Source organism: Canis lupus, chromosome 34 (assembly GCF_003254725.2).
Source record: "Canis lupus dingo isolate Sandy chromosome 34, ASM325472v2, whole genome shotgun sequence".
NCBI classification, from domain to species: domain Eukaryota; kingdom Metazoa; phylum Chordata; class Mammalia; order Carnivora; family Canidae; genus Canis; species Canis lupus.
In genome coordinates this window covers 11,776,548-11,803,571 of record NC_064276.1, presented here as the reverse complement: position 1 = coordinate 11,803,571, position 27,024 = coordinate 11,776,548, and the positions used below count along the sequence as shown (strand labels likewise).

At 52.0% G+C, this 27,024-nt stretch overlaps 1 protein-coding gene and 1 pseudogene across 2 annotated transcripts; both read left to right on the top strand.

Moving 5' to 3' along the window:
• Positions 1 to 2,242: 2,242 nt before the first annotated feature.
• LOC112662933 (small nucleolar RNA U3) lies at positions 2,243 to 2,347 on the top strand (annotated as a pseudogene).
• A 2,786-nt stretch (positions 2,348 to 5,133) lies between these two features.
• On the top strand, positions 5,134 to 26,219 carry EXOC3 (exocyst complex component 3). Of its 2 annotated transcripts, none has more exons than XM_049105689.1 (13): positions 5,134 to 5,201; positions 6,784 to 6,974; positions 8,726 to 8,945; positions 15,141 to 15,822; positions 17,707 to 17,824; positions 18,549 to 18,674; positions 19,749 to 19,849; positions 21,219 to 21,329; positions 21,424 to 21,574; positions 22,821 to 22,943; positions 24,342 to 24,503; positions 24,843 to 24,970; positions 25,754 to 26,219. In XM_049105689.1, the coding sequence occupies exons 2-13, from the start codon at positions 6,831 to 6,833 to the stop codon at positions 25,923 to 25,925; spliced, it is 2,238 nt and encodes a 745-aa protein (XP_048961646.1). In that variant the 5' UTR covers positions 5,134 to 5,201; positions 6,784 to 6,830; the 3' UTR covers positions 25,926 to 26,219. The 2 variants fall into 2 exon arrangements, with proteins under 2 accessions (XP_048961646.1, XP_025307029.1); XM_025451244.3 differs by lacking the exon at positions 5,134 to 5,201 and adding an exon at positions 5,311 to 5,463.
• The last annotated feature ends 805 nt before the right edge of the window (positions 26,220 to 27,024 follow it).

The following is a 27,024-nucleotide window of genomic DNA, read 5'->3' as shown; positions in this document are numbered from 1 at the left end:
TCTCTGTTTCCAGGACGCTGATCCCAATTTCATAGCCTAACAGGGGAGGGGTGACATCTGGGGTACATTCCAGCCACAGCACAGCCCGCCAGGTCTCACGCCATCTGACACTTGGCATTGTCATGTGGGTTTCGTGCACTTGGGGGTGAAGTGGTGGGTGGTGGTGGTGGTGTGTTTCCTCCTTCCTAACCTCGTCCACCGGCAGTGTTGTTGGGCAGCTGCTGAGGGCAGTGGCCGTGTAGGGACACAGCGAGGAAGGGAAGACAGAGCTGGGGGTGCGGTGCTGGAGCCGACAGCCCTGCATGTGCAGACCCATGACCACAGAACCACCTCATTGTGTCATGCACGAAGGGCCCAGGCTAGCAGAGCGCAGCCCAGGCGGGAGTTTGTGGGCAAGGCCACACAGGGCGGGGGTCATAGAGTAGCCTGGGGCCTGGGGGTGGCTGGTGGGCCAGAGCCAGGGGGCGAGGGGAGGGCCTGATGGAGATCGGAGGGCAGGGCTCTGGCAGCCAGAGGACCTGAGGCATGCCCCTGGTGTCCTGCCCTGCTGAGGCTGAGGGGCATATGGGCTGTGGGGCAGGACACCAGGACACGAGGACACAGAGAGCCCCCTCCCTGCCCACCACTGGCCTGGCCTGCTGCTCAGCTCCTCTGGTCTCTCCACACCTGTTGACCCATCAGGTGGATGTGTCCATGTCCTCCCTGCCTCATGATAGCAGCTTCTCAGTTACGGATTTTCTCTGTCTCTGGCTTGTCTTTTCATTTAAAGATCTTGTAAGATATCATACAAGAGTTTAAAATTTTAGCATTGCAAACAGTCTTTTTCTTTATGGATTATGCATTTAGCATCTTACAAAAAAGCTGACGGTGCCTTTGACGTTAACAGGGCCCCACCAATGTTCTATGGCCCCGACCATCATGTTCTTTCGTGTTCTATGTGTTTTTCTCATAACCGTTTGCCAATTTTAAAATCTGTTTACCAGGGCAGCCCCAGTGGTCCAGCGGTTTGGTGCCATCTTCAGCCTGAGGTGTGATCCTGGAGACCTGGGATCGAGTCCCACATCAGGCTCCCTGCAAGGAGCCTGCTTCTCCCTCTGCCTGTGTCTCTGCCTCTCTCTCTCTCTCTCTCTCTCTCTCTCTCTGTGTGTGTGTCTGTCATGAATGAATAAATAAAATCTTAAAAAATAAAATAAACTAAAATCTGTTTACCTGTGCTCTGATAGTTGATGTACCTGAATGTATTTCTCCACTCTGGGTCCATCTGTCCTTTGGTGTTTCCTCCTGTCCTGTGTCCCCGCTGGACTGCTGCCTTTCCGGTTCCTCCCACATCCCCCCCCCCCCCCCCCACAAGTCTAGAAGTTAGGCCTCTGGTTCTGTTCTGCCTGAGGATCTACCAGAGTCTAGGCCAAAGCTAAGCAGCAGCTCTATTCTCACAGAATAGATCTCCCCGGCCCCCCAGACAAGGATCTCAGGACCTCAGGACATGCTGCTCGGCTCTGTACCCCTGCCACCAGTGGGCGAGTGGGCGTCTTCACTACAAATAGTCTTGGGGCCACTTCTGCCACAGGGATTCAGTGAGAGCCCCTAGGCCGAGGAGGGAGTTGCACCCAGGTGACCTGCAGGCTCCCAGCCCTCAGCTCTTGGGTGAGTGACTGTCCTGGCTCGGGGTCCCAGGACTGGGGAGGAACTGCTTTGTGGGGCTTTGTTGAGTGTTCTGGTCTGCTCTTGCACTGAGGAGGCATCCCTTGAGCACCCCAGCTTCATGGAGGAGCCCTGACCCCACCTACGGGTGCGAAAGCCCACCCTGGGCACCAGGCCCTCCCGCCCTCACCCATCCCAGCTCTAGCACACTCTTCCTCCCTGCTTTCTTCAGCTTAGGCGGGCGCAGGGGCAGGGTGCTTTAAAACACTGCTCACTGTTTTTAGCCCATGTTTTATAGGCTTTTCAGCCTGCCAAAAAGAGAAGTCAAAAAATTTTAACCAATATTTTGTCTTTTTAGTTTTGAGGAGAAAAAGGTCTTCTTAAACAGCTATCCCAGGGGCACCTGCGTAGCTCAGTGGTTGAGAGTTTGCCTTCGGCCCGGGGTATGATTCCGGGGTCCTGGGATCAAGTCCTGCATTGGGTTCCCCGCAGGGAGCCTGCTTCTCCCTTTGCCTGCATCTCTACCTCTCTCTCTCATTAATAAATAAATAAAATCTTAAAAAGAAAAAAACAACAACAGCCATCCCAGTACTGAGCCTCCAAGACTATACTTTCAGGGATCATTTCTATAGTTTGTTACCAGTACTGAGCATCCCGGCTGAGGAAGCTATGGGGAGTCCTACCTCCACACGCAACTGTCAATAGCACAAGGTGCTACCCAGCTATGATAAATGTGGCTATATTTTGAAGTAAGTCCACAAAGCTTTGATAATTTTGGCAAAGTATTTACTAATTTCAAAATGCCTTTACAATTATACTTTTTTCTTTTTGTTTACATTCTTCATTGTTGACCTTAGTAATATACCTTCATTAACTGCTAGGGACTGATGGAACCACAACGGGATGGGTATTCAGGTAGTAAGACCCAGACCCGCACCACGATGTGGGGGCTCGCAACCAGCACCCCCGCCCCCGGCCCACGCTCACATCCACACCGCAGGGCACTGCACCTTCCTCCCTGCTACTCCGGGTCCTGCCTGCTTGAGTCCCTCCTGTGTGTGAATGTGGCTGATTCCAGGAGGTGCCTGTCCATCCTGAGCACACGATGCATCCCTCACTCAGATTTGAGGCAAATGGTGCTTCTCACCACAACAGGCTGGGGTGGAGTCTGAGTGCCAGAGAGTCTTCAGTGGGGACCCCATCCTGAGGGTCACGGTCCCCTGGGGAGAGTCCAGGGAACGGGGACCCGGTCCTGAGGGTCTCGGTCCCCCGGGGAGAGTCCAGGGAGCGGGGACCCCGTCCTGAGGGTCATGGTCCCCCGGGGGAGTCCAGGGAGCGGGGACCCCGTCCTGAGGGTCTTGGTCCCCGGGGAGCGTGCAAGGAGCGGGGACCCCGTCCTGAGGGTCTCGGTCCCCCGGGGAGAGTCCAGGGAGCGGGGACCCCGTCCTGAGGGTCTCAGTCCCCCGGGGAGAGTCCAGGGAGCGGGGACCCCGTCCTGAGGGTCTCGGTCCCCCGGGGAGAGTCCAGGGAGCGGGGACCCCGTCCTGAGGGTCTCTCGGTCCCCGGGGAGCGTGCAGGGAGCGGGGACCCCGTCCTGAGGGTCTCGGTCCCCCGGGGAGCGTGCAGGGAGCGGGGACCCCGTCCTGAGGGTCTCGGTCCCCCGGGGAGCGTGCAGGGAGCGGGGACCCCGTCCTGAGGGTCTCGGTCCCCGGGGAGAGTCCAGGGAGCGGGGACCCCGTCCTGAGGGTCTCGGTCCCCCGGGGGAGTCCAGGGAGCCGGGACCCCGTCCTGAGGGTCTCGGTCCCCGGGGAGAGTCCAGGGAGCGGGGACCTGTCCTGAGGGTCTCGGTCCCCTGGGGAGAGTCCAGGGAGCTGGGACCTGTCCTGAGGGTCTCGGTCCCCGGGGAGCGTAGCGTGCAAGGAGCAGGGACCCCGTCCTGAGGGTCTCGGTCCCCCGGAGAGAGTCCAGGGAGCGGGGACCTATCCTGAGGGTCTCGGTCCCCCGGGGAGAGTCCAGGGAGCGGGGACCTGTCCTGAGGGTCTCGGTCCCCCGGGGAGAGTCCAGGGAGCGGGGACCCCGTCCTGAGGGTCTCGGTCCCCCAGGGAGCGTGCAGGGAGCGGGGACCCCGTCCTGAGGGTCTCGGTCCCCCGGGGAGCATGCAGGGAACGGGGACCTGTCCTGAGGGTCTCGGTCCCCCGGGGGAGTCCAGGGAGCCGGGACCCCGTCCTGAGGGTCTCTCGGTCCCCGGGGAGCGTGCAGGGAGTGGGGACCCCGTCCTGAGGGTCTCGGTCCCCCAGGGAGCGTGCAGGGAGCGGGGACCCCGTCCTGAGGGTCTCGGTCCCCCGGGGAGCATGCAGGGAGCGGGGACCCCGTCCTGAGGGTCTCGGTCCCCGGGGAGAGTCCAGGGAGCGGGGACCCCGTCCTGAGGGTCTCGGTCCCCCGGGGGAGTCCAGGGAGCCGGGACCCCGTCCTGAGGATCTCAGGCCCCGGGGAGAGTCCAGGGAGCGGGGACCCCGTCCTGAGGGTCTCGGTCCCCCGGGGGAGTCCAGGGAGCGGGGACCCTGTCCTGAGGGTCTCGGTCCCCCGGGGGAGTCCAGGGAGCCGGGACCCCGTCCTGAGGATCTCAGGCCCCGGGGAGAGTCCAGGGAGCGGGGACCCCGTCCTGAGGGTCTCGGTGCCCCGGGGAGAGTCCAGGGAGCGGGGACCCCGTCCTGAGGGTCTCGGTCCCCGGAGAGAGTCCAGGGAGCGGGGACCTATCCTGAGGGTCTCGGTCCCCCGGGGAGAGTCCAGGGAGCGGGGACCTGTCCTGAGGGTCTCGGTCCCCCGGGGAGAGTCCAGGGAGCGGGGACCCCGTCCTGAGGGTCTCTCGGTCCCCGGGGAGCGTGCAGGGAGTGGGGACCCCGTCCTGAGGGTCTCGGTCCCCCAGGGAGCGTGCAGGGAGCGGGGACCCCGTCCTGAGGGTCTCGGTCCCCGGGGAGAGTCCAGGGAGCGGGGACCCCGTCCTGAGGGTCTCGGTCCCCCGGGGAGCATGCAGGGAGCGGGGACCCCGTCCTGAGGGTCTCGGTCCCCGGGGAGAGTCCAGGGAGCGGGGACCCCGTCCTGAGGGTCTCGGTCCCCCGGGGGAGTCCAGGGAGCCGGGACCCCGTCCTGAGGATCTCAGGCCCCGGGGAGAGTCCAGGGAGCGGGGACCCCGTCCTGAGGGTCTCGGTCCCCCGGGGAGAGTCCAGGGAGCGGGGACCCCGTCCTGAGGGTCATGGTGCCCCGGGGGAGTCCAGGGAGTGGGGACCCCGTCCTGAGGGTCTCGGTCCCCCGGGGAGAGTCCAGGGAGCGGGGACCCCGTCCTGAGGGTCATGGTCCCCCGGGGAGAGTCCAGGGAGCGGGGACCCCGTCCTGAGGTCCCGGTCCCCCGGGGAGAGTCCAGGGAGCGAGCCCCCAGCCCAGCGCGCCTCCAGCAGCCTCTCAGAGAGCCCAGGCCCCGCCCCTGCGGCGCGTGACCGGAAGCGGAAGTGCCCGCTCGCTCACTTCCGGCGGGCGGCGGTGGGCGGCGGGCGGCGGCTGCGGTGAGTGGTCGCGGGTGGCCGCGGCGGCGGGCGGCTCGGGCGGTGGGCGCCGGGGTCTGGGGCCTGGGAAGCGGGCAGCGGGGCGGCAGCTCCCGAGCACGTCCGCGCTGCGCTGTCGTCCCCGGAGCTCGCGGCCCGGAAGGCCGCGCGGAGGCGGAGGCGTCGGCGTCGCGGTGCCCCGGGCCCTGCCCCTCGGAGCCCCGCCCCCGGCTGGGCGAGGTCGCCGCGGACCCGGGATCTCCGCCCGTGGAGCGCCGCGGGGGTGAGGAGGACGCGGGGCGGCGGAGGCGCGGGGGAGGCTAGGTCCCCGGGTCGGGGCCGGTGGCGGGTGGTTGGGCGGGCGCCGCGGGGGCGTGAGGGCGGGGTGCAGGGGAGCGGCCGTGCAGTCGCTGCCGGCGAGGACCCGAGCAGGTGCAGAGGTACCTGCGGTGGCCTCGCCGGCCTCCTGGGTGTCGGTCGGCCGTCGCCCCTGCCCTCCGCGTGTTCCTGCCCCGCTGGCTTTCGTGTGGAAGCGGCGGGAGGGCCACCTGCGTGCGGAAGGCGCTGGGAACCTGCCGCGCCTTCAGGGTTCTGCTGAGAGCACCGGGGCTGGGGGTAGGACCAGGGAGAAGAGGGGTGGTTCTCATCATTGTAAGAAGTTGTGTACAGAAAGCATGGGTGCCGAGGGCCTGTAAGGTGTGGGGTCAGGGGGCCGCGTGTTTACCAGACCCTGTCCTTGGCCCCTTGGGCATGGGCACCGGCACCCGCAGCCGCTGGGGTGGATGGTAGGTTGGCTTCGGGGTCAAGCCTGTGCGCTCTGCACCTGTGCTCTGCCCTCTTGTCTTGTTTGTCACGCCTCCTAAATGTACCAGTGGAGTTTCAGATATTACAAACAGTGATGGTTTTTAAAAACATTATTAAACATTTTTAAAGATTTATTTATTTGAGAGAGTGTGCCCACCAGCAAACACGCATGCAGGTGGGGGAGGGCAGAGGGACGGAGAGAGAGAATCTGAGGGCGACTCCCTGCGGAGCATAGAGCCCTGACCTGGGGCTCCATTTCAGGACGGTGAGATGGTGACCTGAGGCAGAATCAGGAGTCAGGTGTTTCATGGACTGAGCCACCCAGGTGCCCCAGTAGTGGTTTTTGAGGGGAACCCTAGGGCAGGTGCTGGGACTTGAGCTGAGGGTGGGTGAGGCTTTGAGGCATCTGCTGGTCCTGTGCCTCAGTTCCTCACTGCGGCCTCCCGGCTCTGCTGCCTCACCGGTGTGGCCAACAGCTGCTGTGAAGGCTCCAGAAATTGGCTGTGTCCACGGGAGAGAAGTACCTTGGAGATGGACCTCTGATAGGGTGAGGGGTCTGCAGGCCACATCAACACATCCTCTGTTTGTTCATAGCTTTAACTGTACGTGCCTCTGCTCAAAGGTACAGCTGTCTCCAGATCACGCCCTGAAGGTGTATTAAGGAGTTCAGCTTTGCTGGAGTAGTGCTGTCAGAAGTTCTCCTTTAGTGTCTGTAAACAGCTGACCATTACAGGGAATGAGTTTTGTCCCGTCCTAACTTGTCTTCCCCTCCTGCTCCCTTCTCTCCCTGTGCACACAGGACTCCTCTAGTATGACTGGTGCAGACACCCCACCTGCTCTCTAACCATGAAGGAGACAGACCGGGAGGCTGTAGCAACAGCTGTCCAGAGGGTTGCTGGGATGCTTCAGCGCCCGGACCAGCTGGACAAAGTGGAGCAGTACCGCAGAAGAGAGGCCCGGAAGAAGGCATCCGTGGAGGCCAGACTGAAGGTACACGACCAGAGAGGCCACAGTCGGGATAGATCTTTACTCCCAGTCAGGATAGATCCATGGATATGGAGTTTCGGGTTCCTGCACAACATCACGATTGTCATTTCGGTAAATTCGGTGGTGATGATCTGGAAACAGACAGAATTAGACCATCAGCTTTACTTAAGACATTCCTTCCAACACTACGTTACCAGGCAGTAGATTTATAGAGAAGATAGCAGGAATACTGGAAACAACGAAGGAACAAAGTTTTAAGCACCTAGAAGTGTCCGTTTAACTTAAACAATAGGGATCACTGGGTGGCGCAGTGGTTTAGCGCCTGCCTTTGGCCCAGGGCGCGATCCTGGAGACCCGGGATCGAATCCCACGTCAGGCTCCCGGTGCATGGAGCCTGCTTCTCCCTCTGCCTGTGTCTCTGCCTCTCTCTCTCTCTCTCTGTGACTATCATAAAAAAAATAAAAATTAAAAAAAAAAATTAAAAAAAAAAAACTTTTAAACAATAGTGGAAGCATAGCACCTATCCTTATTTGTTAAAAGGCATTTTGTTTAGAACTTTTCAGCACACAGTGGCTGGCTGTGCCGGGTACTCTGTTGGCCCTGGGGAAGAAGGAGGGAGGAGAGCAAGGCATATAAATTAAGAATGTGACAGAGAGGCAAGAAAGAAAATTATTCTTTTTCAAGGTATTTTATGATTGCTTTTGCTTTCAACTTAATTTGTATGAAGAGGTGAGGTTTTGTTAAAACACATACATTCAGTGTAGTTATAAAAACATTAGGATCATGGTCTGTGGTGATTGATGGGCAGCAGAGCGGTCCTTGGGGTAAAGAGAATGCCTTTGAGGAAAGTTCATTTTCACACTCTCATGACAGTGAACTCACCTCTCCCCTTGAAAACTCACCAGCAGCAGGCTTGATGAGACAGGATGAGGATCATTCATTTGTACCAAAAATGAAGCCTCCAAAGACTGGACTTACTTAAAACAGTAGTTTTACTTTAATTTATGAAATAGTTTGGATCTGCTACATTTTTAGTCAGCATTTTAATCTGTTTCAGAAACTTGTGGGATTAACTGAGAATCATCATTGTGGCCTAGAAACCTTCTGTAGTCCATTACCATCACCATTAATTATTTCCATGGGCAACTTCCTGCTCCTGGGTCAAATGTGTTCCTGGCCTTTCTCTCCACTGACTTACACTCCTCCGTGTCCCCTCCCTCTGGCTGTACCCCTTGCTGATGGCATTTCGGCATGCCCATGGAGTGAGTTCAAATCTCAGATGTACCAGTTCTGCACGGTGGGGCCAACCCTCCTTGAGCTGAGTCTGGTCCTGGCTGAGCGGCAGGAGGCCTTCTAGCTCAAAGCTGATGAGCAAGTCCTGACTGTCTTGGATGAGGCCTGAGGGATGCCTGGGGAACCATGTGTGTGGTCATCCTGGGGCAGCCAGAGGACCTGAGGCATGCCCATGGTGGTGTCCAGCATCTTCAGGCTGAGGGCCTGGGTAAGGAGTTGGGAGGTCTTCTCAGCAAATCTTTAAAAGGCATTATTCTGTTCTAAGGCAGCAATGAAAAAAAAGGAAAAGCTATTTTGTGAATTAGTTAAGTCCTTGTTGAATTTTATTCTCTTTTCTCCAAGTAATGACTCTTCCCAGCTACTGTATTTGTCTCCTGTGCACTTGAGCGTCCTGGGGAAGACTTGTTCCTGGCCATCCCAGCTCTGCTCACAATGCCCTCGCCTCTGGGTGTCTCTCCTAGGCTGCGATCCAGTCCCAGTTGGATGGTGTGCGCACAGGCCTGAGCCAGCTCCACAATGCATTGAACGACGTCAAAGACATCCAGCGGTCCCTGGCTGACGTCAGCAAAGACTGGAGGCAGAGCATCAACACCATTGAGAGCCTCAAGGATGTGAAGGATGCTGTCGTGCGGCACAGCCAGCTTGCTGCGGCCGTGGAAAACCTCAAGAACATCTTCTCAGGTGGCCACTGGGAACAGCAGGGGATGGCGGGTGCCTTGGCCCTTGGGCACAGTGCTGTCTATTCTCTTTCCTGTGATTCGTTTGTCTTCCCTCTTAGGGTGGCGCACAGGTGGATCTAGCTTCTGTCTGGTGTACTTTGTAGACCTGCCTCGGGGTAGATAGTAGGTTTGATTCCCATCTGTATTGTTAACCTCTTGTTTGCACTAAGAGTGGAAGGGACCTGTTGAGTAAGCACAGACCAGTAGAATGCTTGTAGTTCACAGGGATAGGTTAACGAAATAAGTGCTGTTAGCTTCATTCCTGAGTCTGCAGTGTTGCTGTCCGATCAGTAGACCAGGTGGGCCTCTGACAGGTGAAGAGAGACGCATCTCTCTGTTCTGGGTGAACAGGACAGAGACGGGCCAGCTCCCAGCTGGAGAAGTAATGCAGGCGAGTGGCCATACCCAGGTGGAGAAGAGTGTGCACAGGCCAGGGGGTGGGGAGGGTAGAGAAGGAACACACTCTGCAGCCTTGGTCAGCATTTGATGGGACCTGATGGAGGCCTTGGGGCTGGTTGGGGTGGTGTGGGGACAGGGAGTGTGGGGGTAGCCCTTTGAGAGCTGTGTCCTAGTGCCTCACCAGTAAGTAATGCTCTGCAGCCTCTTCAGGAACAGAGTCAGTTGTCATGGGGGTGGGGCTCCATGTCTGCTCAGCACAGTCCAGAGCCCCTCCTACCCCTCATCCCCCACCTTTGACATCCCAGTAAAAAGTCTTAGGATAGTCAGACCCTTTCCCTTCCTTTATCCTGTGTCTGGTCTCAGTGAATTCTTTCTGTCCTTCCCTAAACTCTGCTTAACGCCTGAGTGTAATGTGGTAACACAGTTCTTTGCACCACTATAAAGGGATAGCATGGGTGGTCCTGCTCCAGCCACATTGTGCCTTGGTGATTTGTGTCCTGTTTCACCCCTGCTCCTCAGACTCCTCTCACACCCATATCTGATGGCAGCATTGTTGACTGCGTGGCTCCCTTGCTGTCTGCATGCTTATTTTCCCAGAGTCCGATACTTCGAGCCACGTTCCAAGTTGCTTCTCACACGTCCCCATGAATAGCACAGCATTGACAACTCCATAGTGGCTGCTAAGGAAATAGCTCAACTTGGTGACAGTTGGCTGCCTGGAATTGGAACGTAGTCCCCATGCCCAAATGTTCTTCGTGGCACTGGGCCAGCACCTTGCTAGTTAATTTCCCTTCTTACGATTTCCTGTTGACTGGTAATATTTCCTTCCAGTCTTATAAAGCTAATGCTAAATAACCGAAGAGTTACTTTACTGAAGAAGTTCATCTACAGGACTTGAAAATAATTTTCTTCCCTTGAGGAATGAAAGGCTCTGTTATATCTGTGTTTCTGTTAGGAGTAGACTTTACTGGGAAGATACTGTGCTGGTTTGACCTCCTTCAGACTTTGCATTGCCTGTAATTCGGGAGTACTATGCATACAGCCTTTTTTCCTCCACTTTGTTTCAATGGGAGAGGCCCTTAATATAAAATTTACCATCTTGAGGGACGCCTGGGTGGCTCAGTGGTTGAGCATCTGCCTTCAGCTCAGGTCATGATCCTGGAGTCCCAGGATCGAATCCCACATCAGACTCCCTACATGGAGCCTGCTTCTCCCTCTGCCTGTGTCTTTGCCTCTCTCTCTCATAAATAAATAAAATATTAAAAAAAAAAAAACTTTGTTTAAAAAAAAATTTACCATCTTGATCGTTTTGGAGTGTACAGTTGTATGGTGTTATGTACTTTATTATGGTGCAGCTGTCATCCCAGTCTGCCCCCAGAATTCTTTTCATCTTGTAAAACTGAAACTATACACTGCTGTATGTCACTGACATGCTAGTAAAACAAAAGAAAAAGACCAAACTTGGCACCCACTAGACGAAAGCTCCCCATTTCCCCTCCCCTTACTAGTTGGGAGTATATTTAGATTTTCTGTTTCTTCATGAGCTAGGCTCTAGGTATTTGCCATTTCATCTGGGTCATCTTAACTGGTTGGTGTACAATTGTTCATAGTACTCTCATGATCCTGTTTCTGTACAGTCAATGGTAATATCCCTACTTCCATATCCAATTACAGTATTTGAGTCTTTTTTTTTTTTTTTCAAGTTCATAGCTAAAGCTAAATGTGTCAATTGTCGATCTTTTCAAAAAAACACCTTTTGGTTTTATCAATTTTCTCTGTTTTCCTATTCTCTGTTTTGTTTCTCTCTCTTTTTCTCTTTATTATCTCCTTCCTGCTGGTAGCTTTTGGTTTAGCTTATTATTTTTCTGGTTCCCTAAGTTATAAAGTTAGGTTGTTGATTTAATATTTTTCTTTTTCTTTAACATAAATATGCATTGACAGCTATACATTTGTCCTCAACGTTGCTGTTACTGATCCCATAAGTTCTGGTGTGTTGGGTTCTTATTTTCATTTGTCATAAGTATTTTATAATTTCTCTTGCGATTTCTTCTTTGACCCAGTGATTGTGTTGTTTAATTTCCACTATTTTGTGAATTTTTCATTTGTTACAGATTTCTAACTTCATCTCATTGTGGTTGAAGAAGATACTTTGGAGAATATGTTTCAGAATCTGTTGAGATTTAATTTGTGATCTAACATAAGGTCTGTCCAGGAAAATGTTCTCTTGGGAAGAGCATGTGTGTGGCTACTGGGTGGAGTGCTCTTAATGTGTCTGTTAGGTGTAGGTTGATTGTGTTGCTCAGGTCCTTACGTCCTTACTTACCTCCTGACTGGTTGTCCTGTCCACTACTGTAAGTGACATCATCAGGTCTCCCAAATATTATTTGAGAGCTGTCCATATTCCAGTTTTGTAAATTTCTGCTTTGTATATTTTGGTGGTCTCTCTTTAGGTGTGAAATTGTTTATAATTGTATCTTCTTGCTGCAAAGAGCCCTTGATGAACATATCATGCCGCCTTCTTTTGTAAACATGTTGATTTCAAGTCTACTTTGGTATTAGAGCCTCCTGCTCTATTTTGGTCACTGTTTGCCTGGAACATCTTCTCCCACCCTTTCATTCAATCTGTTTGGATCACCAGTGAATCTCTTGTGGATAGCATATGGTCAGATCTTGTGTTTTTATCCATTCTGCCAGTCTCTGTCTTTTGATTAAAGAGTCTAATCCATTTACATTAGAGCAATTACTGAAAATAAGTGGCTTAAATTTGTCACTTTGCTGTTTGATTTCTATGTGCCTTACAGCTTTCTCATCTTTTTTTTTTTTTTTTTCTAAAACATTTTATTTATTAGAGAGAGAGAACACTAGAGAGAAAGCAAGCACAAGTTGGAGGGCAGAGGGAGAGGGAGAAGCAGGTTTCCCCCCCCGGAGTGGGGAGCCCGATGTGGGGCTGTGTCCCAGGACCCTGGGATCATGACCTGAGCCGAAAGCAGACACTCAACTGACTGAGCCACCCAGGCACCCCATTGCCTTTTTTTTCTTTTTTTAAATTTTTTATTTATTCATAAGAGACACACACAGAGAGGCAGAGACTCAGGCAGAGGGAGAAGCAGGCTCCATGCAGGGAGCCCGACGTGGGACTCAGTCCCGGAACTCCAAGATCACGCCCTGGGCCAAAGGCAGATGCTCAACCGCTGAGCAGTGTCCCTTGCATGTCATTTCTGCATTGTCTTTTTTTGTGTTTAGTTGAAAAAAAAAATTTTTTTTTATGGTGAAATGTTTTAATTCCTTTCCCATTTCCTTTTTTACGTATTCTAAAGCTATTTTCTTTGTGGTCACCATGAGGATTACATTTAACATCTAAAGTTAAAATACTCTGAATTTATACCAGCTTAACTTCAGTAACAAGCAAAAACTTTGTTTCTACATGATACTGTCCTCCGTCCCTTTCAGTTATTGATATCACAGAATTACATCTTTATACATTGTCCAGAAACTTAGACTGACTCTTTTATATGCATTAGTCTCTCAAATTACGTAGAAAACGCAATGTGGAATTATAAACCAGTTACAGTAATAATTAGCTTTAGACAAATAATTTTTTTTTCCTAAATGTATTAATCTTTTAAATTATGTAGAACAGTAGGACGGCTGGGTGGCTCATCGGCTCAGTGGTGGAGCATCTGCCTTTGGCTCAGGTTGTGATCCCAGGGTCCTGGGATCAAGTTCCACATCAGGCTCCCCGCAGGGAGCCTGCTTCTCTCTCTGCCTGTGTCTATGTCTCTCTTTCTGTGTCTCTAATGAATAAATAAATCTTTTTAAAAACAAATAAGGTAGAACAAAAAGTAAAATTACAAACCAAAGTTATCCTAACACTAGGTTTTTACAGCTGCCCGAGTATCTGCCTTTACTACGATCTTTATTCCTCCATCCCACTGTGAGTTACTGTCCAGTGCCCTTTCATCTCACCTAGGATTCATTGCGGCAGCTCTCCAGAGTTAGGAGCACTCAGCTTGTGTTCGTCAGCAGTGCGTTTGTATCTCCTTCACTTTTTTTTTTTTTTTTTTTTTAAGATTTTATTTATTTGAGAGAGCACATGAGCAGGGGCAGAGCCAGAGAGAGAGGCAGGCTCACCACTGAGCATGGAGCCCGACAAGGGCCTTGGTCTCAGGACCCTGAGATCACGACTTGGGCCGAAGGCAGACGCTTCGCCAACAGAGCCACCAGGTGCCCCCTCCCTCACTTTTGAAGGATGGTTTTGCCAGATGTCCAGCGCTGGGGTGACAGTTGTTTTCTTTTGGTATTTGATGCTCCCAGCCCCCTGCGCTCAGCCTCCAAAGCTTCAGATGAAAAATCTGCTTGTGGCTTCACTAAGGCTGTCTTGTAGGTGATCTGCTGCTTCCCTGCACTGCTTTCCTGGTTCTCTCCTGTCTTTGATTTTCAGCAATTTGTTTTAATGTGTCTTGTTCTGGGTCTCTGAGTAATTCCTCCTTGGAGTTTATTTAGCTTTTAGATGTTTATATTCCTGTCTTTCATCAAGTTAAGCACATTTGATCATTATTCAGCTTCTCTGTCTCCTTCCCTCTTTCCTCTTCTGGAGTGCCCACAGTGCCCGTGTTGTCACTTGATGCCCCCCAGGCCTTAGGCTGTGTCCATTCTGCTTTGGTCTTTGTTCTTTCTGGCCCTCACACTTGGTAATTTCCGTTGTCCCACCTTTGCTGGTTTTTTCTTCTGTTAGATCTGCCCTTGAATCCCTGAAGTAGATTTTTTGTTTCAGTTACTGTAGTTTTTATCTCCAGAATTGTTTTTTGTTACTTTGTAGGTTTCCTGTCTCTTCATTGAGGTTTGCATTTTGTTCCTGATCATTTTCTAGACTTTCCCCACATCTTTTAGTCCCTGGTGCACATTTACAACTTGTTTTAAAAGATGGACCACCTAGTGTTTCAGGGATTATTTTTTCCCCTTGAATCTCTATACTTTCCTCTTTTTATGTCTTTCAATTTTGTTGTTGAACATTGGACATTTGAATCAAAAAACATAATAACTCTGAAAACCAGATTCTCCTCTTAGGGTGTCTGATTTCTGTTTACTGTTTTTGTTTTGGTTATTGTAGGCTGTCTCTGTGCTGAGAATCAGACTGAGATGTAAACTAAAGATCTTCTCAAGTCTTTTTTGAACCTGGACCTTTCCCTGAGCCTGTGCAGGCACTTTTTAAATTCTCCTGTATATGAAGTTGCTCTTGAACATTCTAGTCTTTAATGTCTGAAGGGGAAAAGGCACTGGTTCCTTTTTTTTTTTTTTTTTTTTTAAGGCACTGGTTCCTTAAGTCACCTGGCTCTAGGGCAAGGAGTTTATAGCATGGGTAGCCTGAGTGCAGTAACAATGGGTTCCACCACTATGTCTGCATCTCCCTGATTGGAGGCAGCAGCCAGATCCCCAGTATTTGGAAGACGTGCTCCTTTTTGCTCTCTCTGGTTCCCTCAAGATGGGTGCACGCTGCTTCAGGAATGCATGGTGGGCTGGGGCTGGGAAGCTCCTGTGCTAAGAGCTGAAAGTGACCAAAAGTCAGTGCAACTTACGGCCAAGCCTTCTCCTGGAAGTGGCCTGCCTTCTGCAGACTGCACAGTTACAGAATAGTTACTCAGATTTTGCCAGTGAAAATGCTGTCTGGCTGGGTAGCAGGTTCCCTCCTCTGCCATTGCCAGCGTCCAGCACAGCCTTGTGTGGTTTTTCACAGTGCCCTCTTGTGCCTTTTCCCTAGTGCCCGAGATTGTGAGAGAGACCCAGGACCTCATAGAACAAGGGGCACTCCTGCAAGCACATCGGAAGCTGATGGACCTGGAGTGCTCCCGGGATGGGCTGATGTATGAGCAGTACCGCATGGACAGTGGAAATACTCGTGACATGACCCTTATCCACAGCTACTTTGGGAGCACGCAGGGGCTCTCAGACGAGCTAGCCAAGCAGCTTTGGATGGTGCTGCAGAGGTCGCTGGTCACTGTTCGCCGTGACCCCACCTTGCTTGTTTCAGTTGTTAGAATTATCGAAAGGGAAGAAAAAATTGACAGGCGCATACTTGATCGAAAAAAGCAAACTAGTTTTGTTCCTCCCGGGAGGCCCAAGAATTGGAAGGAGAAGATGTTTATCATCTTGGACAGAACTGTGACTACGAGAATTGAGGGTACCCAGGCAGATACCAGGGAGTCCGACAAGATGTGGCTTGTCCGCCACCTGGAAATCATAAGAAAGTACGTCCTAGATGACCTCATCATTGCCAAAAACCTGATGGTTCAGTGTTTCCCTCCCCATTATGAGATCTTCAAAAACCTCCTGAGCATGTACCACCAGGCCCTGAGCACGCGGATGCAGGAACTTGCGTCTGAAGACCTGGAAGCCAATGAGATCGTGAGCCTATTGACATGGGTTTTAAACACGTACACGAGGTGTGTCTGGGTGTGCTTCTGTACTTGTTATGTAGAACGGACTCCTCTAGCGTGTGCTCAGTACCCTGTTTGTTTTTTGCTGCTGAAAGTCTTCTGATCCATCTGTGGGCTTACTCTTGAGGTCAGGTCCCAGTCTCTGGTGTTCTTGTGGTGCCCCTGCCCTTGATGTCCCATCTCTGTCGAGCAGCTCAGCCTTGGGCCTTCCTATGACCCCAGGTGCCACTATGCACTAACTCCCGTCGTCCTCCTGGTGGCACCGAGTATATGGTTTCACCCCATTGGATGGGTGAGGAGACAGAGGCTCCCTCCTCCTAGCTTCCAGTGCCCCTGTTTGCTTTCTTCTCACCAGTACCCTAGGACAGTCTGTTCTTTTTGCATTTCAGCCTTGAGATTTTTGTCACTTCACAAAAGGGACATGAGCTATTTTGTACTTTTATTAGTGTGAGGTTGGGTTTGAGAATCGAGGCGATGGTGGGGTACTCTGACATTTTTTAAGGTTGGCTAGCTAAGGAGACGGTGCATTTTGATTTGCAGGGTTTTGAGAATAGAGAACAGTATACATTGCTGTATTGGAATTATTTTTAGTCTGACTTCTTGCTTGTGTGCAGAAATTCATTAAACCTCCTACTTTGGCAATAAGATTTGGAGTGTTTAGTTTGTATTTTGGTAACTTGTTATAGTAGAGAATGTGTACGTCTCAACATAAGAAAATATGAGAAATTACCTCTCCCTCATGATGATGGTGGTTACTGGCACATTTGCAGCTTCACTGTGCCAGGCCTGGGTGCTATCTCCCCGGCCCTGCTCTCACCCAGCCCATGAGTCAGAGTGATCACCACTTCCCATCCTTTCCCTTCTCTGTGTAGGCCTCCATGTCACGTTACCTGATGAGGAAGGTTAGATCATCTTTGTTCTGTGCTTGAGGAAACTGGGGTGCCGGGGTTCGCACCCGTCGTTTACCTGACCAGCGGGTGGGGAGCAGGAGTAGAGTTAGCCCTGGGCCCTCGTCCCTGCTCCGGCCACCACACTGGGTGTGCATTTGTTGGTGTGCACAGTTTTGTGTCTGAGTTTTGTGTGTTTTTCTGTGTGTGGACTGCTGCATACTGGCCATCACTTTCTAGCATTTGGACTTTCTTGTGGGAAAAACTGAACTACTTTCATACTAGAAGCATTTCACACTGAATTAAGGTTCTTGGGTGAAAATGTAGGTTGAGTGAATAGTGTTTTGATACTTGCAAAATCTTATGGAATGCCTTCACTCTCCAGAATACCTTGTATTTCTTACAGATAGTGGACCAGTTGTTAGGACTCCATGTTAGGTTGTGAATATGTGTTTAGGGAATATAGCAAAAGGCATGTGAATTTTCTGAACCCAACCACACACAGATATTAACTGCTTTTCATGGCTACTTTCTTCTGAAACTCCGTCCACATCCCTGTCTTCTTAAGCACAGTTGCCTGAACGCGTTAATGCTTTCTGCTGACTCGTGCTCTGTTAAGAAGCACAGGGATCAGCAGCATTCTCTTCAGCGCACACATTTCTGAATCAGGGTGCTCGTGTTCCATTCCCTTGTTTGCCAGAGCCTGTGTACTTGTCACCTAGGTTTTGCCAGGCCCTGGCCTTCCCCAGGGTCAGACCAAGCTGACCTCCCCACCACGGGCTTTCTTTCCTGTGTGATGTGGATGCAGTGGGGCTGAGAACAAGGGACAGAGGTGCCTTGTGTGGCCACATCTTGCCCAGTGCTCTCCCCAGGGGGCCACTTCCCCTTCCTGACACAGTGTTGAGGGTGGTTGGGCATTTGTGTGTCAAAAGAAATAGCAACGCTTAGCTAAGCATTTTGTCTGCCCAGTAATTATTCTTTGTCATCCCTGGTTTTGCCGCAGTGGAGAGATGATGGGGAACATGGAGCTGGCCCCGGAAGTGGATGTCAGCACCCTGGAGCCTTTGCTTTCCCCAGATGTGGTCTCTGAGCTGCTTGACACGTACATGTCAACTCTCACTGTGAGTAGAGCAGTGTGTGCCCAGCCACGCTGTGTGGGCTCTCTAGGTCACACCAAAACCGAGGCCCCGTAGGTCACAGAATGCGGGGGAGAAACCTGCTTTGATGTCGGCTTCCGAAGGATATGTGGGCTCTGGTTCTGGGAAATTGGGTCTTGAAATGTGTGTTGGCCAGTTAGTGGAGAGGGTGGCTCATTCTCTGGCCCTGGATCTGGAGAATGGGGCGTGTGTTCCATAGGTACAGAAACCACATCTGGCTACAATGGTGAGCCTGTCCATGGGCAGTGGTGCCTGCCAGCATCTTAAGAGCTGATTGAGAGGGTGGCACAGGAGGCCTAAGGCCCCCTCCTCTCCTGTGACCTCCAGATGGTCTACGAGTGACATGAGGAGGTCAGGGTCTGCTTCCTAGGACAGAGTGTGCCTGAGCAGCAGACAGCATTCTGAGATGCTGAGCCTCACACTGGGCAGCAGGGGAGGGCTGTGTGGTCTTCCATGGACAGGCCTGCTGAAGGCCTGTCAGCCTGGCCTCCTTCAGTGCTGCTCATCCGAAAGGTGATCAGTGGAGGCAGCTTGTGGGATGGCTTCCCTGGCATCCCCTGGTTTGGAAACAGGAACTCCCAGGGCCCTGAGTTTGGTTACCGCTGCTACATTGCAGAGAGATGCTGTGTGCATTGCCTCAGGGGGCCTGTTCTGTTCTTCCTTTTCCTGCAATGCTAAACTTCTTTAGTCAAACATCATTGCCTGGCTGCGGAAAGCACTAGAAACAGACAAGAAAGACTGGATAAAAGAGACAGAGCCTGAAGCTGACCAGGATGGGTACTACCAGACGACACTCCCTGCCATCGTCTTCCAGGTACCATCCTGTACTTCTGGGGTTCATTGCTGGATTGCTCCTGGGGTCTGTGGGTTTTACAAATGACCATGAGTGCCTCCCTCCATTATAAAGACAGAGGGAGCCCCACCTGATGCCTGAGGCCCCTCTCTCTCTGAAGCAGGAGACATCGAGGGACACCAGTGCTAAGCAGTTTTGCCCAGAGTTACTCTAGTTTTCCTAAAATGTTTGAATTTGAATTAGAACCTAATTCCATGTTATTTGCATGCGATGCTCAGATTTGAGTTTGGTTGTTTGATGTTTTCTGATGTTGTAAGTGGCTGAGATTTGTCCTAAAAATGCCACCTGATTGGATATAAGCTGGGCGAGAGCCCTTTATATTTTCACAGTAATCATGCCTTCTTATGGTGCGTTTACTTCTTGATGCCTGGCACCCAGGGTGTCCTCCAGCTTCTTACTGTCCTTCCTTCTGGCCTGTTGGCTTTTCTTCCTGGAGGAAGGTTTCTGGCAGGAAGAGGGCTGAGCCATCTTCTAATCCTTGATGGGACCATGTCACTGGAATATATTTGGGTGCCAGCTGGGCACAAGTGAGCACTGTGGGCATCTATCTGGGTGACCCCTTAGCAGCAGGTGGGGCCTGACCCTTTCCTTTATTTTGGAAACTGGTGTCATGACAGAACACGTACCACAGGCCTGGGGTGAACTGGGCCTTCTGGTGCTTCTCCACCTCTCCACCTATGGCTCCTCTCAGCTCCTAGTGCTTCATAAGGAATCCGCGTCACAAATCACAGCCCAGCCCCTGGCACCCATGTGACCCCAGCTGCACCTGACCTCCCTGGGCCCCGTGTCCCTGTCAGCTTTCCCTCTTTGTGGAGACCAGCCTGTTTGCAGGTAATTAGGAAGTGATTCACTTGGGTCTTTTCACCTGGTGAGAAGGTTTATCTAACTTGTTAGTTTTTGAGTGGTTTCTTTTTTCTTTTTTTTTTTTTCTTTCTGAATTTGTAGTATAGCACTTGGCACATAGGGGTTTTACATAATGGGGAACTTGCACCTTTGTGAGTTTATATTAGAATTCATAAATTCTCCAATTTCTAGATGTTCGAACAGAATCTTCAAGTTGCTGCTCAGATAAGTGAAGATTTGAAAACAAAGGTACTCGTTTTGTGTCTTCAGCAAATGAACTCTTTCCTGAGTAGGTATGTATTTTTGACAGTGTGCTCATCTAGAAAGTATATGTTTTTAAAACTTTTTAAAAGCAAAATTTTGGTCTTAATATGCCTGATATTAAAAAAATGCTTTTAAGTCTGGATGTGCTGCATGACCTTTGGTATTTTGAAACAAGCCATTTTTTACCATCCTCCTTTGGAATGGATTCACTGTTCTCCTGAGAGCCCAGATGGGCCTGCTGGGCCTCCAGACAGAGGCTTCCTTTCTTTCCTCATCTGCACTGCCCAGGGCCTGGGAGGGACTCCTTCAGTGGAAGTGGGCCCTCCCAGGGGGCTAGGTGTGGCTTCAGGATGCCCCTCCCTTTGACTCCTCCCTGAAGATTTTCAACACAGCAGCAGAAAGAATGGCGTAAAAAACCTTGACCCCTCATCTCCCTTAAAAAGCTGTTCCTTTTTTAAAGCACCCTCATCTGCACTCCCCCCGCCCCCACAAGTACTTTAAAGCAGATCCCATTTGGGCATGTCATTCCCTGTTCTAACTTGGACCTCAGGGTCCTCTGCACCAAGTTTACATGTGGGTTTCCCCAGTGGTTTCAGACCCTTTTTCTAGTTATACATTGAGACTGGGCTGGCAGCAGGTCTGCAGTGTGTGGGGTCCTCTGGGCTCCCAGGTCTTGGGTGCAGGAGTATGGCCTCGCCCCTCCTTCAGCTGATTATCTAGTAGTGCCCAGCACCTTCTTGTCTATCCCTAATGGCCATCTGCCTGTAAGCCACATGTTGGCTAGATCTAAAGGCTTGTGGGATTCACTGTTTTGCAAGAACCCTCCATAGGCCATGTGCATGCTCCACATTGCAGTACATCACACAGTGCATTTCCCTCTGTCCTGCCCTAGAGACCCAGGGTCCCCATCACTGATGCACCTGGGGATCATGGCCTTAGTCATTTTGTTAAGAGAACAAGGAAATCTTTCTCATCAACCCCAAAACTTTGATTTCCTGAACCACACGGACAGAAAGGTAGAGTACGTAATAATTTCCCTTTAATTGCCAGTTTAGTTTGCTCCTTTTTTAAGGTCTTTTAAACATATGTACAGTGCATTGTAGTGTTCTATAATTCTCTGCTCACAAATACTTCAAAATATTTATATAATCGGAATACTGAATCATACTTCAAAGCCTGATATAAAATTTATTTTCAGTAATCCATTTAGAATGATCAGCTTCCCTGATTTTTCATTTGTACAGATTATCCAAAAATCTATTTTATTTTTAAAGATGCACCTGGCCAGATCCTAGTAGTGCCAGATGTATTTATCAGGTGCAATGTCGTCCTGGTTTCTGGTACACCCCCAGGTGCCCCCTTACTGAGAGTCTTGCTGGGGGGGCTGTGTGTTCTCAGATACAAAGAGGAAGCGCAGTCATACAAAGAAGAGCACCTGCGGAATCGGCAGCACCCACACTGCTACGTCCAGTACATGATTGCTATCATCAACAACTGCCAGACCTTTAAGTAAGTGACCGCAGTGACAGAGTGACCCAAGAGCAAGAGAGTGGGAGGTAAGGAGACTCAGCCGCTTCACCGAGCCTCAACTCTTTCCTTACAGAGAATCCATAGTCAGTTTAAAAAGGAAGTATTTGAAAAGTGACGTGGAAGAAGGCGTGTCTCTGAGCCAACCGAGCATGGATGGGATTCTGGACGCCATTGCAAAGGCGGGCTGCAGCAGCCTACTGGAGGAGGTCTTCCTGGACCTGGAGGTGGGGTCTGGCTCTTTGCTGCTTCATTTCCAGGCTGAAAACAGTGTTTCCATCCTGTGTGCCCTCTGCGACGTACCCTGTGCCTGAGCAGAGCGGACGCTGCAGTTCACGTCTCTCACTGTTAACGGGCCTTTGCTTCCCTGTGATGTGAGCCTTGTGTGACACAGGCTCACTTGAGGTCCTTCTGGGGTAGTTGGTCAGATTGCCAGGAAATATTAAAGGGACTGATCTGCTCAGTGGATTACAAAATGGAAACACATATGTAGAAGACAGTATAGTCATGAGCAAATTATTGATACTGGAATGCGAACACACATCACATGGACCAGTCTCAGCTTCGAGTAAAAATACAAAACCGAGTCATTAACAAAATGCATTTAGCATCCTATCAAAGGCATGATACACCAAGAAACAAGATTTATTTCAGAAATACAAAAAGGGGTTTAGCATTATGTAGATGCAGGGGCAGTCACCAGAGGTCCTGCTGGGAAGGAAGTAGCTGAGTGGTGGGATCATTTTGTGAGGGCTGTAATTTTCTCACAGATGGTTTAGAAAACACATGAAATGAATTCATTTGAAATTATTTCAGAATAAAAAAAAACAATAACAAAAAAAGTAGATAAAGGACATGAGTAGGCCTTTTCACAGAAAAGGGGCTACAAATGTCCTAAATGGGAAAACAGCACACTTGGTCTTCTGATCTTCAGAGACAAACACACCAAGTGTGCTCTGTTGCTTCATGGGGTGGCAGGTGTTTTGCAGGTGTGGGAACAGAGATGCCATCGTGTGTTCTCTGTCGGACTGAGGCTGTCAGTTTTGGAGGGCAGTGTGGAAAGTTTGCAGGGTTTTAGTTCGAGTACTTGTTGACCGAGCAGTTATACTTTCAGGACTCTCACCTGCAGAAATGCACAGATTAGTTGCAGTGTTGTTTTTCATTGCAAAATGTGAACAGGTTTTGGTGTCCATCAGGACTGGGTAAATAAATTGCAGGATATCCATATAACATACTTAAACAATAAAGGCAGGTATGTACAGACAGATGTCCTCAGTGAATGCCAGCTCGTCACGGAAGTAGTGTTGATGACTGTCTCAACAGTTATGGCACGTGTTTGCCGGTTACACACCAGTGGAGGTTTCACGTGTGTATCACTGCCACATGACGTCCCTGAGGCTCTGTGGCACCTTCCTCCTAGGTACACGTGACTCAGGGACGGTGTACAGGTGACATTTTCTGTGTTCTTTTCAGCAACATCTCAGTGAGCTGATGACAAGGAAGTGGCTGTTAGGATCCAATGCCGTGGACATTATTTGCGTTACTGTGGAAGATTATTTCAGTGATTTTGCCAAAATTAAGAAGCCGTATAGAAAGGTAAGAGTGTGGATACAGTCATGTGGTTGTGAGCTCACCTGCAGGCCAGAGCCCCCCCGGCACCTTGTGTGGAACTCAGTGTCCAGTTGGTTCTTCCATGAGTGGACATTCACAGGTGGTTTTATTAACCCCGGGAGACATGAGACAGGAGTATGTGAAGGTAAGCCAGGTGCAGGTAATGCTGCTGCTGCTCACTTAATCTTACTGCCCCCTGACACCGCACCAAACCCTCCTGGACACATGGCCACAGACCCAGGCCTCGCTTGTGCTAGAGACCTCCCCACCAGCCCCGAGGACACCTAGAAGGGAAGCTGGGGGCCATGCCTCTGGACCAAGGACGAGCAGCGGTTCCCTCCCTAGGATCTGTGTCCAGGGCACTGGCAAGCTGCCAGCTTTTGTCCACTCCAGCAGAAGCCCCAGGGCTCTTCTCTTTGTGGCCCTGGAGGATCTAGGATCCCTGCTGCAGATGCCCAGAGTCCCTGCGGGCCTCGGCTGTGTCATCCCCTGGGGCTTCCCCGAAGGGACGTTTCCTCCCACAGGGCTTGGGCATCATGGATCTTCCGGGCATTAGGCGGCACTTGCTGTTATTGCTCTAACAAGTGAGACATTTATTTATTTTTTAAGATTTTATTTGTCGGAGGGAGAAGCAGGCTCCCTGCGGGACTCAATCCCAGAACCCCGGGGTCACGTCCTGAGCTGAAGGCAAAAGCTCAATCACTGAGCCACCCAGATGCCCACAAGTGATAGATTTTAAAAAGTCAGACTTTGCGAATGTTTTTTCCTGGCTTACAGGAAGTGGTTTTGATATACTGACCTCGTGCTCAGAATGTTCTGATTATTTCTAGGATTTGTCTCGGGATCCTTTCAGATCTCTGTAGGCGCTTGTATTGTGTCAGCAGGGACACTGTTTTCATCTCTGTTTCTCACACTTTCGTGTCTTCTTGTCCTGTGGTGACTTGGACCCAATACAGGCCTCATTTGAGTCCTTGTTTTAAAGGAAATTCTTGTGACCCTGCCAGTGAAAGTGGTACCTGTAGGGTGAGCTGGTGATTGGAACCAGACTGACTGACCCCTCGGGCGCCCAAGGCTATTGGCTGTTCACGAGTCCAGGCGCTACCCTCTAGTCTGTTGCTGGTACAGTTTTTGGTGCCACCATTTATTTCCTTAAACGTTTGGTTTGTTGATTTCATAGTTGGTGCTGAGGAGCCCGTGCGCGCGGCCCTCCCCGCGGGGCTTGTCTGGTATGACAGTCACCACTTTTACTGCTTCTGGCAAGAAGCCTAGTGAATAACTTAACCACCCATGTGCTCCTTCAGGTTCTGCTGTCTGTGGATGGGGGCGGGGTGGGGGTCTCAGTGAGGTGTTTGGCCTGCCTGCTGACCCCGTTTTTGTCTGCAGAGGATGACTGCAGAGGCACAGCGGCGTGTGGTGCTGGAGTACCTGCGGGCCGTCATGCAGAAGCGCATCTCCTTCCGCAGCGCAGAGGAGCGCAAGGAGGGCGCTGAGAGGATGGTCCAGGAGGCCTCGCAGCTCCGCCTCCTATTCCGGAAGCTGGCCTCGGTGAGTGCTGCCTTGGCTCTGTTTCCCCCAGGGGCTGTTGAATCCAGCCCATCAGGGCCAGTCATGTCAGGGATTGAATGACCAGTGTGTCCTCCCTGTGGCTGGTGGTAGCTTCTAGGGCGTAGCTCCCAGCCTCATGGGGGCTGCCCTGGCCAGACTGCTCCTGCCTCCGTGGGCTGCCTGCCCCACCTTCAAAGCATCTCTGCTGAGGATATGCAGGACAGCTCCCCTGTGGGCCAATCCTGAGCCTTTGGCGGTCACCTGGGTCACAACATTCAACAGAGACGTGGCCTGTATCCCCTCACGGTGCTCGGCAGCTGTGCGCACGCTGTCTTCCAGGGGTTTGGTGAGGATGCAGATGGACACTGTGACACCATTGTGGCCATCGCAGAAGTTATTAAGCTGACAGACCCATCTCTGCTCTACCTAGAAGTCTCCACTCTGGTCAGCAAATACCCAGACATCAGGTAAAGGCCCACGTGCCATCCGTGTCAGCTAGAATTCATGGAATGGGGCGGTAAGCTCATTCCTAGGGCCACTGAGAAAGGTTGTGGGGCCTGACCGTCAGGTGTGAGCAGCACTGGGGTCACACCTGACCTGGGAGAGCAGGCTGTGTGGAACATGGCCAGGAGCAGAGCGCCTGCAGAGAACAGTAACAGACGCATCCGTGTTTCTCTGCTTCCCTAGCCCTGCTGCTGGACCTGGGGCCCCTGGGACCCCAGCGTTGGTCCACGCACCTCCCAGTGTCAGCACAGGTGGGGAGCAGGGGGCCCAGTGCAGGTGGGGCGTCACCGCACTCCGTGCACTGGCGGGGAATGGTGGCAGAGCACAGGGACTCCAGGAAGCTCATCTTGTGCTGTGGATTCAGAGAAGGAAGCCTTGAACCTTCTCAGGACAGCACCTGGCTCAGCCAGCGTCTGGGCTTGCTGTCACCAGGAGGGACTGGCAGTTTTGTGCTCTCCAGGGGCCTCTGGCCCTGTTTAGACTGTTGAAGATCTAGGAGAGCAGAGTTTAAACAACTCTGTGACTGTTGGTTGAAGAAAAGACCGTAGTGAGAGGAGGATGGAGGTTTCTCTCCTATCATGATGAGGGGCCCACACCTGTGGTCCGTGGTGGTCCACCCTGCTCCAGGGCCTCAGAATTGGCCAGGCTGGGCCAGGCAAGCCTTGGGGGCAGTTTGAGTGGAGCATGGGGGGTGAGCGGCTTTTGGAGCACAGCCTGACATGTCCCCGGTGTCCCCGTGCCTACAGGGATGAGCACATTGGTGCACTGCTGGCCATGCGAGGGGATACCAACCGGGACATGAAGCAGACCATCATTGAGACGCTGGAGCAGGGCCCGACGCAGGCAAACCCAAACTACGTGCCCATCTTCAAGGAGATTGTGGTTCCCAGCCTGAACGTGGCAAAGCTCCTCAAGTAAGCTGTCAGGCCCCAGCCTCGCCCAGTACTGTGCCTGTCACCCCACCCCTGGAATCCAGCAGCAGCCAGAGTAACGAGACGCCCACTTCTGCGTGCCTGCCTCCTGCTGCCATGCTCACGGCCTCGTGAAGAACAGGCAGTCTGACGGCCGTGCTCTTCTGGCTTTCTCATTTTCCTGCTGTCCTATGTGAGGCAGCTGTGGTGTCCCCAGAGCCCCAGGTCTCCCCCATATCTGCCCAGTGTCCATACCTCCAGAACTGCTGCTCAATAAAAGAGTCTGAATTCCTGAAGGGAATAGACGACTTCCCAGACGTGAAGGTTTTCTTAGTAGGGATGGTCTGGTAAAGCCTCCAGCGCCAGGAAGCTGCATTCAGGTTCAGGGTGTGCCTCAGCCCGCACGGGGCCCTGTTCCGCTGCAGGCTCTGATGTGCTGAGCCCCGCAGGAGTCAGGCAGGCGTCTCCCCAGTGGGCCTCGCCACATGTTCCATGCCACAGGTTCCAAAGGAGCACCCCTGGCACCGGGTGGGTGTGGCCAGGCGGAGCTTTGAGGGGAGAGAGTGATGGCAGGAGCCTCGGGTCTGATGAAGTGAAATCGCCGGTGAAGGCAAACATTTACGTGACACGGGATCCCTCAGGCCCCTCTGCATGGCCATCTCTCCACGCCAGCGGCTCTGGTGGTGGCCTCATTTGCACATTAGTCTGGAATCGCACAGTAAACGGGCTGCAGCAGCATCATAAACAGTGGGCCATTTGCGGGTCCTGACCCATCCCCACCAGCCGCAGCGGGATCTCAGGTGTGCTTGCACCCTGGTCCACCGAGTGCTGCGGGCTAACGGGAGGCAGGGAGAGTTGCCCCTGGGACTGCTGGGTCAGGAGGGAGGGAGTGCAGCCCCTTCCCCACTATGCCACCAGCCCCGCAATGCAGTCCCCCTGCTGCTCCGCGTGCGGCTGCATGGTCTGCTCGGAGCACTCAGCGCAAGCCTCCGAGGGGCTCTGTTTCCTCTCCAGCCATGCGAAAGACACAGTCCATCACTGCACTTATTTTCTCTTCTTGAGAGTAAACAATTCACCGGTAGGACTTTTTCTTCTAAGAATCAAAA

Excerpts from the sequence above, each read along its gene's own strand:
- EXOC3 (XM_049105689.1), top strand. The coding sequence starts at position 6,831 with ATGAAGGAGACAGACCGGGAGGCTGTAGCAACAGCTGTCCAGAGGGTT. Across the intron at positions 15,823-17,706 it reads GTTTTAAACACGTACACGAG|TGGAGAGATGATGGGGAACA; the intron begins GTGTGTCTGGGT and ends GTTTTGCCGCAG. Across the intron at positions 18,675-19,748 it reads TCCCTGCCATCGTCTTCCAG|ATGTTCGAACAGAATCTTCA; the intron begins GTACCATCCTGT and ends TCCAATTTCTAG.